The sequence below is a fragment of the Epinephelus moara genome, chromosome 14 (assembly GCF_006386435.1).
Source record: "Epinephelus moara isolate mb chromosome 14, YSFRI_EMoa_1.0, whole genome shotgun sequence".
Classification (NCBI taxonomy): Eukaryota; Metazoa; Chordata; class Actinopteri; order Perciformes; family Serranidae; genus Epinephelus; species Epinephelus moara.
Genome location: NC_065519.1, coordinates 41,435,019 through 41,447,088, shown reverse-complemented (window position 1 = coordinate 41,447,088; position 12,070 = coordinate 41,435,019). Strand labels below are relative to the sequence as shown.

Here is a 12,070-nt window from a genome sequence, read left to right as displayed (position 1 = left end):
CCTTAAATGTATACATGATTGCATGTGCATGAGAGCAAAGTGTATGAATGTGTTTTTTTTCCCTGTTAAAGGGTTTTTTTTTGGGGAGTTTTTCCTGATCAGCTGTGAGGGTCATAAGGACAGAGGGATGTCGTATGCTGTAAAGCCCTGTGAGGCAAATTGTGATTTGTGATATTGGGCTTTATAAATAAAATTGATTGATTGATTGAAAATATATGAATATGAGAGAAAAATATATGTATGTATAAGGAGAATGTATGTGTGTGAGAGGGTGAGAATGAATTTTGTCTTGTACGGCCCCTCATAAAAATGTTTTCTGACATAGCACGTGTCATTAGGATGATGTTTTCATGCGTCGTCAAATTTATTCTTTCGTCTGTCAAGAGGATGAGAATGTTTTCTAAATGCTGCACGTGTCGTCACTTTGATGTTTCCATGTGTCACCAAGTTGATGTTTTTTGTTTGTTGTGAAGTTGGTTAAGATGTTTTCTACAAGCTGTGCATGTGTTCTCAATTGATAGTTTGGTGGGTCATGAAGTTGGTGAACGTGTTTTTAAGCTGATGTTTTCAAATGTTGATAAATTGTTTTTGTTTGTTGTGAAGTTGGTAAAGATGTTTTCTAAGTGATGCTCATGTGTCGTCAAATTGATTCATGTGTCGTGAAGTTCATGTTCTCGAGGTAGTTAAGATGTTCACGCTGTGCTTGTGTCTTTAAATAGATTTTTTATGCGTCATCAAACTAATGTTTTTGTGAGTTGTTAGGTCGCTGAAGATGTTCTCTAAATGCTGCATGTGTCGTTGAGATGTTTTCGTATGTCGTCAAGTTGGTGAAGATGTTTTTCAGTCACTGCACGTGTCGTCAAGCTGATATTTTTGTGCGTTGTGAAGATTGTGAGGATGTTTTCTAAATCCTGCTCTTAAGTCATCAAATTGATGTTTTAGTGTGTTGTTGAGTTGGTTAATGTTTCCTAAATGCTGCACGTATGTCATCAGATTGATGTTTTAGTGTTGTCAATGAGGTAAATGTTTTCCAAAACCTGTGCATGTGTCATCAAATTAATGTTTCCATTTCTTATCAAGTTGGTTAATGTTTTCTGAATGTGCCCATGTTGTCAAGTTGGTGAAGATGTTTTTTTATTTGCTCGTGTCGTGCCTTTTTGCAGGGCTTTGAGCTCACAAGGCCACTATGGTTTATTAATGCTTTGTCAACAATTATAACTACCCAAATGAAGCATCCATGACCTCTGTCTTAACAGTTAATGAATACTTTTACAATTGTATAATATTACTGTAATCACGTATAAAGATATTCATAGATTATACACACTCATGCACAAATCCTTACACTGTTAAACTTCTGTTAACTGTTAAACCACACGTACAACTCATTCACAGATGTCTTAAAAACTGTTAATATGTTTAAAACACATGGAGACATATTGTTATATCTTATTACTCTGTCATGGTATCATTCATTATCTAATTATGTACCAGTTAAGGATAAAGAAATACATTGATAAGTATATAAAATGTATGAAATCTTTACACTTATGTTGACAGAATCAAATGAAAGAACTTACTTAGGGACCCCGTCCTCAGTGTAGATGACCCTGTAGAATCCTACCACGGAACCGTTGAGCCATCCCTGGAAGTCCAGGCTGAGGACGTACAGTTCTCCTGGGCCGGTGATGGGCAGCTCCTCTGTCGCCTCCACCACCACATACTGCTGTGGAGTGTATTCAAAACAGCTCTTCACTGCCACCTCCCTCTGGCTCAGCTGGCTTTTCAGCATCCTCAGCCTGGGCATGGCGCTGACAAACGTCTCCCTAATGTGGAGCCACAGATAGCGAGTGGGCTTGCTGACTTCCACATGGATGTCCACTGTGCCTGTATAGGTGTCCTCAACCAGGTCTGGTTCCAGGTGCAGATCATAGTGGACTGGCTTCACATAGCTGGGCAGACGGAAATTCTTCCAGTCTCCGGTAGAGTCACTGGAGGGCTTACAGGGCCCTCTGGCAGGCGGAGGGGGCTGGGTAGGCGCTGTTGTGGGGGCTGGTGTTGAGGCTGTGGGAGTGGTGGTGGTGGTGGTGTCTGACCTGGAGAGGCCCACCCCGAGGCCCACCGCCAAAGAGCACACCACTACCGTCACACAGATGATGATTACATGCTTACTGCGGATGCAGTAACGCTTTTCTTCCTTCTCCATGTCCATGCTGTCAACCATGGTGACTTTCAAACCTGAAAACTTCACTGAACTCAAACACGGCTGTCTTCAGGTTCTAAAGCTGACCTGGAGTCAGAACTACAGGCTTTGGCTCTTACAGTATTTAGATTAGCTGTGTGAGCTGATCCAATGCTTGCCTTTGTGGTGCTGAGGGGTGGAGAGAAGAAAGAGGAGGAGAAGTGAGGAGAGGAAATCTGTCAGAGAGCGAGGAGAATCTCTCACATTGAGTGAGAGATCTCCTCTGTCCTAAGTGCTGTTACAGACGCCTCCTCCTGTTAAACATACACAGTCTGCCTGTAAATCAACAGCTAAAGTTCAACTTTATGTGTTGTGCTTCAAAAATGACACGTTGATCTTTCTGACATGCTTATAAATAGAACATGAAGTCAGTGTCTACAACTAACTTTCACCAACTCTATGTGCGTGTGTGTGTGTGTTTGTGTGCGTGTGTGTTTTAAACCCCTATCAGAGTGATTTCAATTTCAAAGTGAGTGTCCTGCTGACAGTTGGAGAAATTAGATGGGAGGAAGGGTCTATAGTTTGGACCTGATTTGCACTTGCTATTCCATTTGCTCTTTGGTCAACATAACAGTGATTGCAACAGAGCGATGTGTGAGCAGAAAAGCAAAACAATGTCTGTATTGTGTTGCAGCACAGTAGTAGGATTAGCTATGAAGAAATATTCATTTTTTCTTCTTGTTTCAGTAGTGACAGGGCCTGAGAATGATGATGCTGGTCCAATACATTCTCCTGCCACGTCATCACGTATCGCTGCTTTGTCATTGGCCTTTCACATCTACATATGACATGCTAGGAGCTCCTTAGATTGCGTCGTCACTGGCAGTGTTACTTTTGCACCGGTGTCGGATGCCGAAATCACTGACAAAGCGGCAGTATTTGACTCTTCGGAATGAGAACAGGCAGGCGTATTACAACACAAAAGTTGGCTTTTGATGTCAGCATCTGACGCTGAAATCACTGACAAAGCGGCAGTATTTTGCCACCTTAGAATCATAATTTCATTCTGAGCAGTTTTGAGATATTGAGCTCCAAAGTTTTGCATTCCAAATAGCATTAATGATATGAACATTTTTGTTTTCTACATAAAAAGTCCAAAAATTCATATAACTTAAAATAACACCTCACACTATGTTAATAAGTTGTCACAGAATAAGGATATATGGATAACTACATTTTGTGAGGTAGAACCCATAATTCTACAATGATGATGTGATGACTTGGGAATGAAAACAGGTTGGCTGGTCATGCAGGTGGTCAGTTGTTTGTTCAACAAGTTGGTCTAAAGCGAGATTCTTCAACACCTATTGACAAAATGAATGTTCATAATCCCAAGAGGATGTTCCCAAATGACTTTATCAGTCCCCTGACCTTTCATCTAGCCTGTATCAGGACAAAATTTCCTCTTTTACGCAACAATGTGAAAATCTTTTAGACTGCTGTAAAACTGACATAGTACACGATGATCCCCACAGTTGCAAAATGGGTCGGCTCCTAGTTACAGAAGTAAAAAACCTGCTCAGCTTATACAACCATTCTGACCCTGAGCTTTTTCCTCATATTGTATCTTTATTGTTTTACAAGTTTCCAGAGATAAGACCCTCATAAATGTCACAGCCCCGTCATCCCTGACCTTCACTACACATCTGCATGACAGACAAATAACTTCCACCTTGAGAAAAGAAAAGCAAGAAAACAATCTTCATATTCAACATGTCTGGGCCTTTTATCTGAACCAGGGGTGTCCAAACCTTTTTTAAATAGGGCTAGATTAGATAATGTGAAAATACTTTGGGCCAAGCTGCATCTAGCAACATACAGGTTATTCAAAAAAAAATCACATATAAATGAGACAAACACAACTGTTTTGTCTTTCAGTAAAAAAGGATTCACCTTTCCACCACTCCAGGAAGTGATGGCCCTTGCTGTCAACTTTACGCTTCTTTGCTGTGTCCATGTCTGCTACCTAAATGGAAATGCTAGGTAACCATTTGTTTGCTTTTTCAGATTAGTTCCTCCTGTTAGGTTCCTACTTGGTGTATGTCTACAAACTGATTGATAGCACTACCATTGTGAGATCAAGAAAAAATACAAAGTGAACTCACTTGATTAACCAACATTGTGAGGCAAGCCACATAAAGTATATTTAGGAAAACAAGCCAAAGACCATTTAAAATCAGGCCACAATAGGCCCTCAGGCCTGACTTTGGTCATGTCTGATCTAGATCTTTCCCGGCGTTTTAAGGCTGGGTCATGCTTGAAAAGCAAAGGTGTTTATACCTGTTCAGAACAGCCAGACTTGAGGGCAGGGTGAAAAAACTGGCATCAAGGCCAGGGACAGCCTGGAACATGGGACAGGAGTTGGGCGACGGGGTTTCAGATGTTGTGACCATCCTACAAGCACTCGTTGGAGCACACTGAGAGTTGTAGTGATGATGGTGACAGGTCAAGGACACTGGAGCCCAAACGGCCTCATCTTTCACTCTAACTTAATGACTATAAAGAAACTGCAACATCCACTGTATTGTAGATTGCACATAAGTAAAAAAAAAAACAAAAAAAAAAACAAAAACCTAAAGCTGACAGCACAAAAATATATGGTACATGGTAACATTTCCAGTCTCACTTCCTGCCTGGTGAAAATGGTCACCATTGTCTGCGTAACCACTTTATGAACCAGGAATCAAAGGATGGCTTATTAATTTTTATTATCAACTATAAATCTTGGCTATAGACCAAATCACAATGTTAATTTACAAAAACTTCTGGGCAAAAAAACCCACGTTAGGACCATAAAATCGAACTGCACTGAGCAAACGATGCCTCAGGTAATTAGTTTTTATCTATCTAAAAAGGAGCCCACTGAAAAAAATATCTGAATCATTCTAGGTGTATGCTATGTTTACAAAATTTAGCATCTTAACCTTGCTGCAAGACAGTCCTTTCCGACAGAGAACTAAAGCCGTTATCTCAAAGCCACCAGACTCCATTGACAAAAACAGCAATTTTACTGTGCAAAACAGAGAGGTTGCTGATCTACCATCGCCTCGATGTTCAGAAATAATCTGATCAGATTTCACATATCTGACTGGATCAAATCTTCAGAAGAAAAGAAAGGATTCTGAAATCTTATTAGACCGTGTCATCCAGTCTTGGTTTGATCTGGACCAAACCTTCAGTATGTATTGTTTAAAACATTTTAGTAGGATTGGGATCACTTTGATCCAAAATGATCAGGATTATCCTGATCCCAGCAGAAGGCTGATCGGGATTCGAATCCTGGTCAGGGAAGGTAACACATATCCAGACTGGACCCTTAGGCAAGGTCTATAATGCTGCCAGCCTACCTCAGGATGAGTGAAAATGCAAAAACAAGAGTCATACCGGCTCAGATGTCGCCTGGGCCAACAAGGTCTGCGTCAGGTGATGGGGAACCAGGGCAATCTGATGAGAAATTGACTACTGCAAGACATAGATGGACTAGAGAAGAGAATATGGAACTGTTTGAATGCAACTATACAAGTAAAGGCCCTGACACACCAAGCCGACAGTCGGCTGTCGACCAAAGTCGGGCCGTCGGTGAGCGTCTGTCGGCCTATTTTTTTTCACCGTAGGCACTTTGGCGTTGGTGGCTTTTCGGCCAATTGAGCATGCTGAATCGGCGGCGGAGCTTGTTGGTGAGAGAGATCACTCTGATTGGCTGTTCAGGTTTTATTTCCTCGCCCCTGTAGCGAGTGAATCTGCCTGTAGTGAAACCGGGGCTAACCGGTGCTTCCTCCTCAGGCTCCACTTCACTCAGCTGCCCCACAGACCTGCTGCTTCTTCACACTTTAACCTGAATAACAAACCGGAGCTAGCTGGGAGCGGCTAGTGGAGCTTAGCCGCAGCATGACTGGAGGGAAGCACAGCCAGTTAGCCTCCGCTAGTCTCTGAGCTAGCCCCTGCTCTCCGTTTGGATCCAACCGGAGCACCGAGCCCTGGTTTGTTATTCAGGTTAAAGTGGGAAGAAGCAGCGGGTTTATCGACGTGAGGCGACGTAGACGACGCAACAGTTGGCTTTCGTCGCCGCTAGTTCTTTGATGTCGGTTTGGTGTGTCCGCACCTTAACCCCAGCAAGAGGGCTTACATGCAGGGGATGTAGGATATATAGATGTTTTGAAACCCAACATTTAGGCTGACAAAGAAACAACTCCTAGCCCCGTGTTCTAACATTCACAAACAGCAACTGCTATCGCAACTAGAGATTGATGAGGTACAACACATATGCTACGGCAAGGGGGGAGCCACAACGACAGGTCAAAGAGGGGATGTCATCATCATCCCCACACTCAGAGATTGGGTACCAGGCCCCAAGCCCTTATGACACAGATTCTTACAGCAAGGGCAAATGACCTGAGATTGAGAATATTGAATAACCTGTAAACTCGGCACCCCCAAAGCTGATTACCAAGGTCACTTAGCCATGGTAATTTTTCCCTACAAATTAGCCTCTAAAGGTCTGCTAGATGATGTGAATTCAGTACTACGTACTATCCCCCCTATGACCATAACTGAGATGAATCACTACAGCAACAGTGATCCTAGTGATTCTTGGCTACAAGATGAACACATAAAGAGCATTACCCTCCATGGAGAAGGAGGCTGGAGGCCAAGATCAAGGTGACACAGAAAGAGGTTAGTCAACTCTCAGAGCTACAGCAAACTGTGGCTGATATTGAGCAATACTGGAAGAGCATATGGGAGAAGAGGCTTGTGGATACCTTGGGGTCCCGCAGGCAAATGGGAACCATGAGGAAGCGGCAAGGAAGTCAGCCAGTGTCCAATACTAACAAAGAGTAAGGCAGGTCCTGAAAAGTCAGCTGTTCGAGGTTCGATCCATCAACATATACGCCCTGCCAGTCATCAGATACCCCACTGGTATAATAAGCTGGCCAAAGGAGGAGAAGGAGGCCTGATATCAAGACGAAGAAGCTTCTCACAATGCATGGAGGGTTTCATCCCAAGTCCAGCACCCTGAGACTGTACACTAAGCATAGCAAGGTGGGGCAAGGACTGGTGAGCATCAGAGCCACAAGATCCAAGTATACATCAGGAAGATGGCCCCCAAAGATGAGCTGCTAAGTGAATACCTTAGGCAGCAGAAACCTGAGAATGCAGAAGAGGAGGATGAACCATCATGGAGGGACAAGCCCCTGCATGGCATGTACCACCGACAGATTGAAAAGGTGGCCGACATCAAGAAATTCTACCAGTGGCTGGAGCCAAAGCCTGGACTGAAAGACAGCACAGAAGCACTAATCATGGCGGCACAAGAATAGGCACTAATTACATGATCAATAGAAGCAGGGGCCTACAACACCAGGTGCAGGCTGTGCAAAGATGCTCCTGAGACAGTTCAGCACATAATAGCAGGGTGTAAGATGCAGGCAGGAACAGCGTACATGGAACGCTATAACCAAGTAGCTGGCATAGTGTACAGGAACATCTGCACTGGGTATGGGCCAGAGGTTCCGAGGTCAGAATGGAGGACACCTCCTAAGGTGGTTGAGAATGACAGAGCTAAGATCCTGTGGGGTTTCCAGATCCAGAGCGGAAGAGGGGGACATTAAAATAGTTTTTAACAATTGCATCCCTCATGCTGTTCTCTATCTCTTCAATTAAAAAACTTATAGTGATCCCACACTGGCTATTCTACTTGTTCTTTACATAGCCAGTAGCCTACATTGTGATACACAGTGCACTCGTTCAGCACTGATTATCGGGATTTGGTAATCTTGAAAAGTCCGTATCTGGATCAAGGTGATCCAATATAATGTTGCTTTGAAAAACAGGTACTAAAGAAAAATGGATTTGCTGATCCTGGATCGCAAAACATGGGATTGACCTAGATTACATTGCTGAACAACTGAGCCCTGGTGATTTAGTCCATAATCATGAAAGTTCCATTGTAGAAAAAACAATTGTTTATGAACCTGTTGACATTCAGAAAATGTTGTTACATATATCTGTCCTCAAATTAACAAAATGACTTTAATCAAAACCAAAATGTGTGATCATATAATAATAATAATGATAATAATATTAATAATAATAATGATAATATATGTATCTGTATAGCACCTTTAAACACAGAGTTTACAAAGGGCTTTGATAGAAAGAGCACAGCAGAAGCCGGACACCCCAAGGAGAATAAAACAACAGAAACCCAAATAGTAATGTGCTTGGCCTTAGATGAGGTAAGATTAAACAAGAGGACAGAAGATGCATAAACATCAATGAGAGAAGACACGATAATGAAAGATAAGGGTGTAGAAATAAAAACAATAAAACCATATCAATAAAAATAAACACAATAAAAACATTTAAAGCAATAAACACAAGAAAAACAATTCAAAGACAACATCACATGAAAGCAAGTCTATAAAGATGGTGAAACATTTAACAATATGACGTGGCACTGCAGTCAAACATGATATCCCCCTATTTTTGGGAGAACACTACATAGTATTTCATATTTTCGCCAGCAGAGCACAGATACCTTTCAACAAACTAACTAACTATACTAACTAAATATGTTTTATGGCCAGTGTATGAGATGTTTTGATTCAAGTAGCGCACAAATGTACAGGAAGTCACAGTAATGTGTGACAGGTGGGATACATGTTACATGCTGATGTCCCTCAGTGGTGTTGCAGGCTTAGGGTGCAGGTTCACCCAATATGGTGTTTTGACAGAAGAATCAGAGTTTGGGATTACCTATATGGAAATACAACACCAAGACAGTAGTCATTATGAAAATGGGGAGGAGTTAACAGAGTAAATGTTTTGATTTATGATCTAAGTTGAAGCTAACATCATCAACCAGCCTGACAATATGATTTAAAGTTTTACCAAAGGGCCAGTAAGATCTTGTTGTTTTCACCACCATGGATGTATTAAGAAAGTGGGTCACAGGTCCATTCTGAATGGAAAGCAAATGACTCACAAACATAATTATCAAGTTTGTAATAAACACTTTGTTTTGAATTACAGTTAATTTCCAGCCCAGAGCTTTTATTTTGAAGTGCCGGTTCCTACTCTAGAGTGAGTGATTAATGGACAGATGCTTGACAGAGGCAACAAAGTAGCTCAACAACATGGTGACAAGCAGGTATGATGCTGAATATATTAAACTGTGTGGACCCTGAACTAATGACTGAAGTGAAATCTGGACCCTGTGGCTGGACCAGTTTGGGAACCACTGTATAAAGAGACCTGGATACAGCATTGCTGGCAGGGCTCATTCCTTTGAGAGTTGCACAGTGGCACATTAAGCCAAAATTGCTCTATGTCCCCAGTATGACATTACCCAGAGAATCAGCGCTGCTTCTGCATCATTGGGCTCATAGAACAGGCGCGCTAGAGACTTACAGCAACCGAGCATGGTCGAGCACGCTCAAGCGGCCAACCTCCACCAGCCTGACTTCTGGTTTTGCGCCCTGCTAACTTGAGTGGGGATAAAATAATCTAATCTTGTGGCTCTTTCAAGCCCAGTTCAGACTAAAGATTCTTGACAAGATGAGCTGAAACAGGCAACTACTTGCAACGCACTGTTCTGCAACGTTGTAAAAACCTGCTGGTTCACACCAGTGCAACCAGATGACATGGTGTATTATCTCTAGTCAACAACTCTCTGTACTTCCGTTCTGATTTCCAGCTTTTCAGGCTCATTTTGTGGCTGAATATAATTTTTAGCTTCTTAAAATATGAATGAGGATACTGATAGTGAGAAACTGGCTACAGTTGCATTGTAGTAGTGAGCATCAGATGGACTGTTTTCATTATCAGTATGCCACAATAATGTAAATAACCAGCGCCAATTAATCAGTCGGTGAGAATGTGTGTGGGCGGGGCATAAGCACATACAGCGAGCAGCAGCAGCGACCCACTGTCGGACACCGGCACACTGTGAGGACAGAAACAGAGGGCTCGGTGGGGATGGAGCACCTGCGGCAGCAAGCGAACACGCTGTTTGCGGTCATTTTGATTTGACCAGCGGACTTTACTACAAGCCAGCTGGCTTTAGAAACAGGTGAAGCTTTACACTCTAAAACCAGCAAACCGTCAGTTTGACCAGCTGAGCTGCAGGTGACACCATCAGCCACCTTGACATGAGCTGAGACCAGCCAGTTCACACTACTGCAACCTTTCTCTGCAACATTCTAACATGGTTTTGTCTCGTCGCCAATCATTGGTCTGAGCTGGGCTTTAGACTTTCCAAATGTTATTGGACGGCATGGATTAAATCTTGATAGTAGAACAAGTCATTTTGTGGTGGTTGTGTCAAAGGATGTAGTTTTGCTGCCTCTCTCGGGCTGTTGCTCAAACTACAGGCTGTACTTCAACATTTTCGAATTGTCCGCCACCCATGACGCCACTGCAAACACAAAGACAAGCTGATCAATAAACAGACCTGCCCCTCTCTTTCTATTTCTCAAACTCAGACCAAAGTCCGATTAAATGGTAAAACCAGGCCATGCTAATCAAATATAAACCAAGACTCTGCTCCTGCAATGCCTATTTCTCACCTCAAATGTTTTCAGAACATCAACAGGACCACCTCAAGTCACATCATGTTGTTTAACCCTGTGTTTTTTCTTGCAATAAAGCTTACTTTCAAAAAGGAGCAGACAGCTGAAACACATATAAAAAGCACTGATGTATTAATATCTGAAATAAGTATTGATAAACATGATGTTTGTTCTTTCTGTAGCCCTTTGGATACAAGGACATTAGATATCTAGTCACTGTTTAGTACAGAGGTCTGGTTATTTAGGAAGCTGTTTACAATAAATTATATCAGACAGTTAATAAGATGACTTAAAAGCACCACTCTGCAAAGAACTCCCAGAGGTCAACGGACAAACCATTATCGTCTGGATGCAGCACTTTCAGAAAAATGATCAAACAGCAGCACGAAAAGGGAAGAAAAAGGTTTTTAAAGGACACATGATAGATCACCCTCACAAATGCATCCCAGCTGTATTAATCAGCACTTAACAACAGCCATCTGCTCTATAAATCAACACATTAAGATGAAAAATGCCATCATTCAAAATTCTTATATTTTCCACGAAGACCCAACCATGTATAAACAGCATATGGAAAGTAAATATGCATCCTTAACTCTAATATGCATCTGCTTCTGGTGTCACCAAGTGACCATAAGTAGTGAGTCTGTGTGTACCTGTTCCCCTGCCGTGGATGTGTGAGAGACCAGCAGAGAGGCTTCATTGCTCTCTTGTGGTGAAAACATATAACATCCATCCAGCTCTATCAGTCTGCCTTCTAGGAGTCCTTCTAAGAATCTCAGCTGAGCAGTGTGAATGAATGTGTTTTTGTGTGAATTGATGTTTATTTTCCTATGCTGATGTCTTTGTCCATACATACAGTGGCATGGTCAAAATTTTGTTTATTGATAATAGTTAAAGGGCCAGTGTGTAATATTTGCCATGGTTTATTGTCAAATCTGAATCTGAATCTGTATATTCTACCCATTAATATGTTTATATAAGTGTATTATCGCTATAAAATAAAATTCGTTTGGTTTTCGTAGCCTTATAGTTATGCTTTTACATATATATATATAGCAAGGGCCTTGCTTTAGAGAGGTCGCCATCTTGCGCCGCCATGTATGTACGGCAGCCCGAGCGGACAATCCAGCCAGCCAGAGAACGCGTTTCGCGTGTATAAATAAACCAACGAAGACAGAGGAAGGAAGGAAGAAGGAGGAGGAAACAGCAGAGAGTGTTAGTAGATCGTCGATAGAGAGTAGTGAAAAGTTTTTTT

General features: G+C 42.1%; 1 protein-coding gene across 1 annotated transcript in view; it reads right to left on the bottom strand.

The window, feature by feature from the left end:
- The window catches only part of enpep (glutamyl aminopeptidase), a 32,742-nt gene extending 30,305 nt beyond the window's left edge, over positions 1-2,437 (bottom strand). The window contains exon 1 of the mRNA XM_050061773.1: positions 1,581-2,437. Coding sequence (XP_049917730.1) covers positions 1,581-2,224 — 644 coding nt within the window. The 5' untranslated portion in view covers positions 2,225-2,437. The remainder of the gene's footprint in view (positions 1-1,580) is intronic.
- Positions 2,438-12,070: the final 9,633 nt, after the last annotated feature.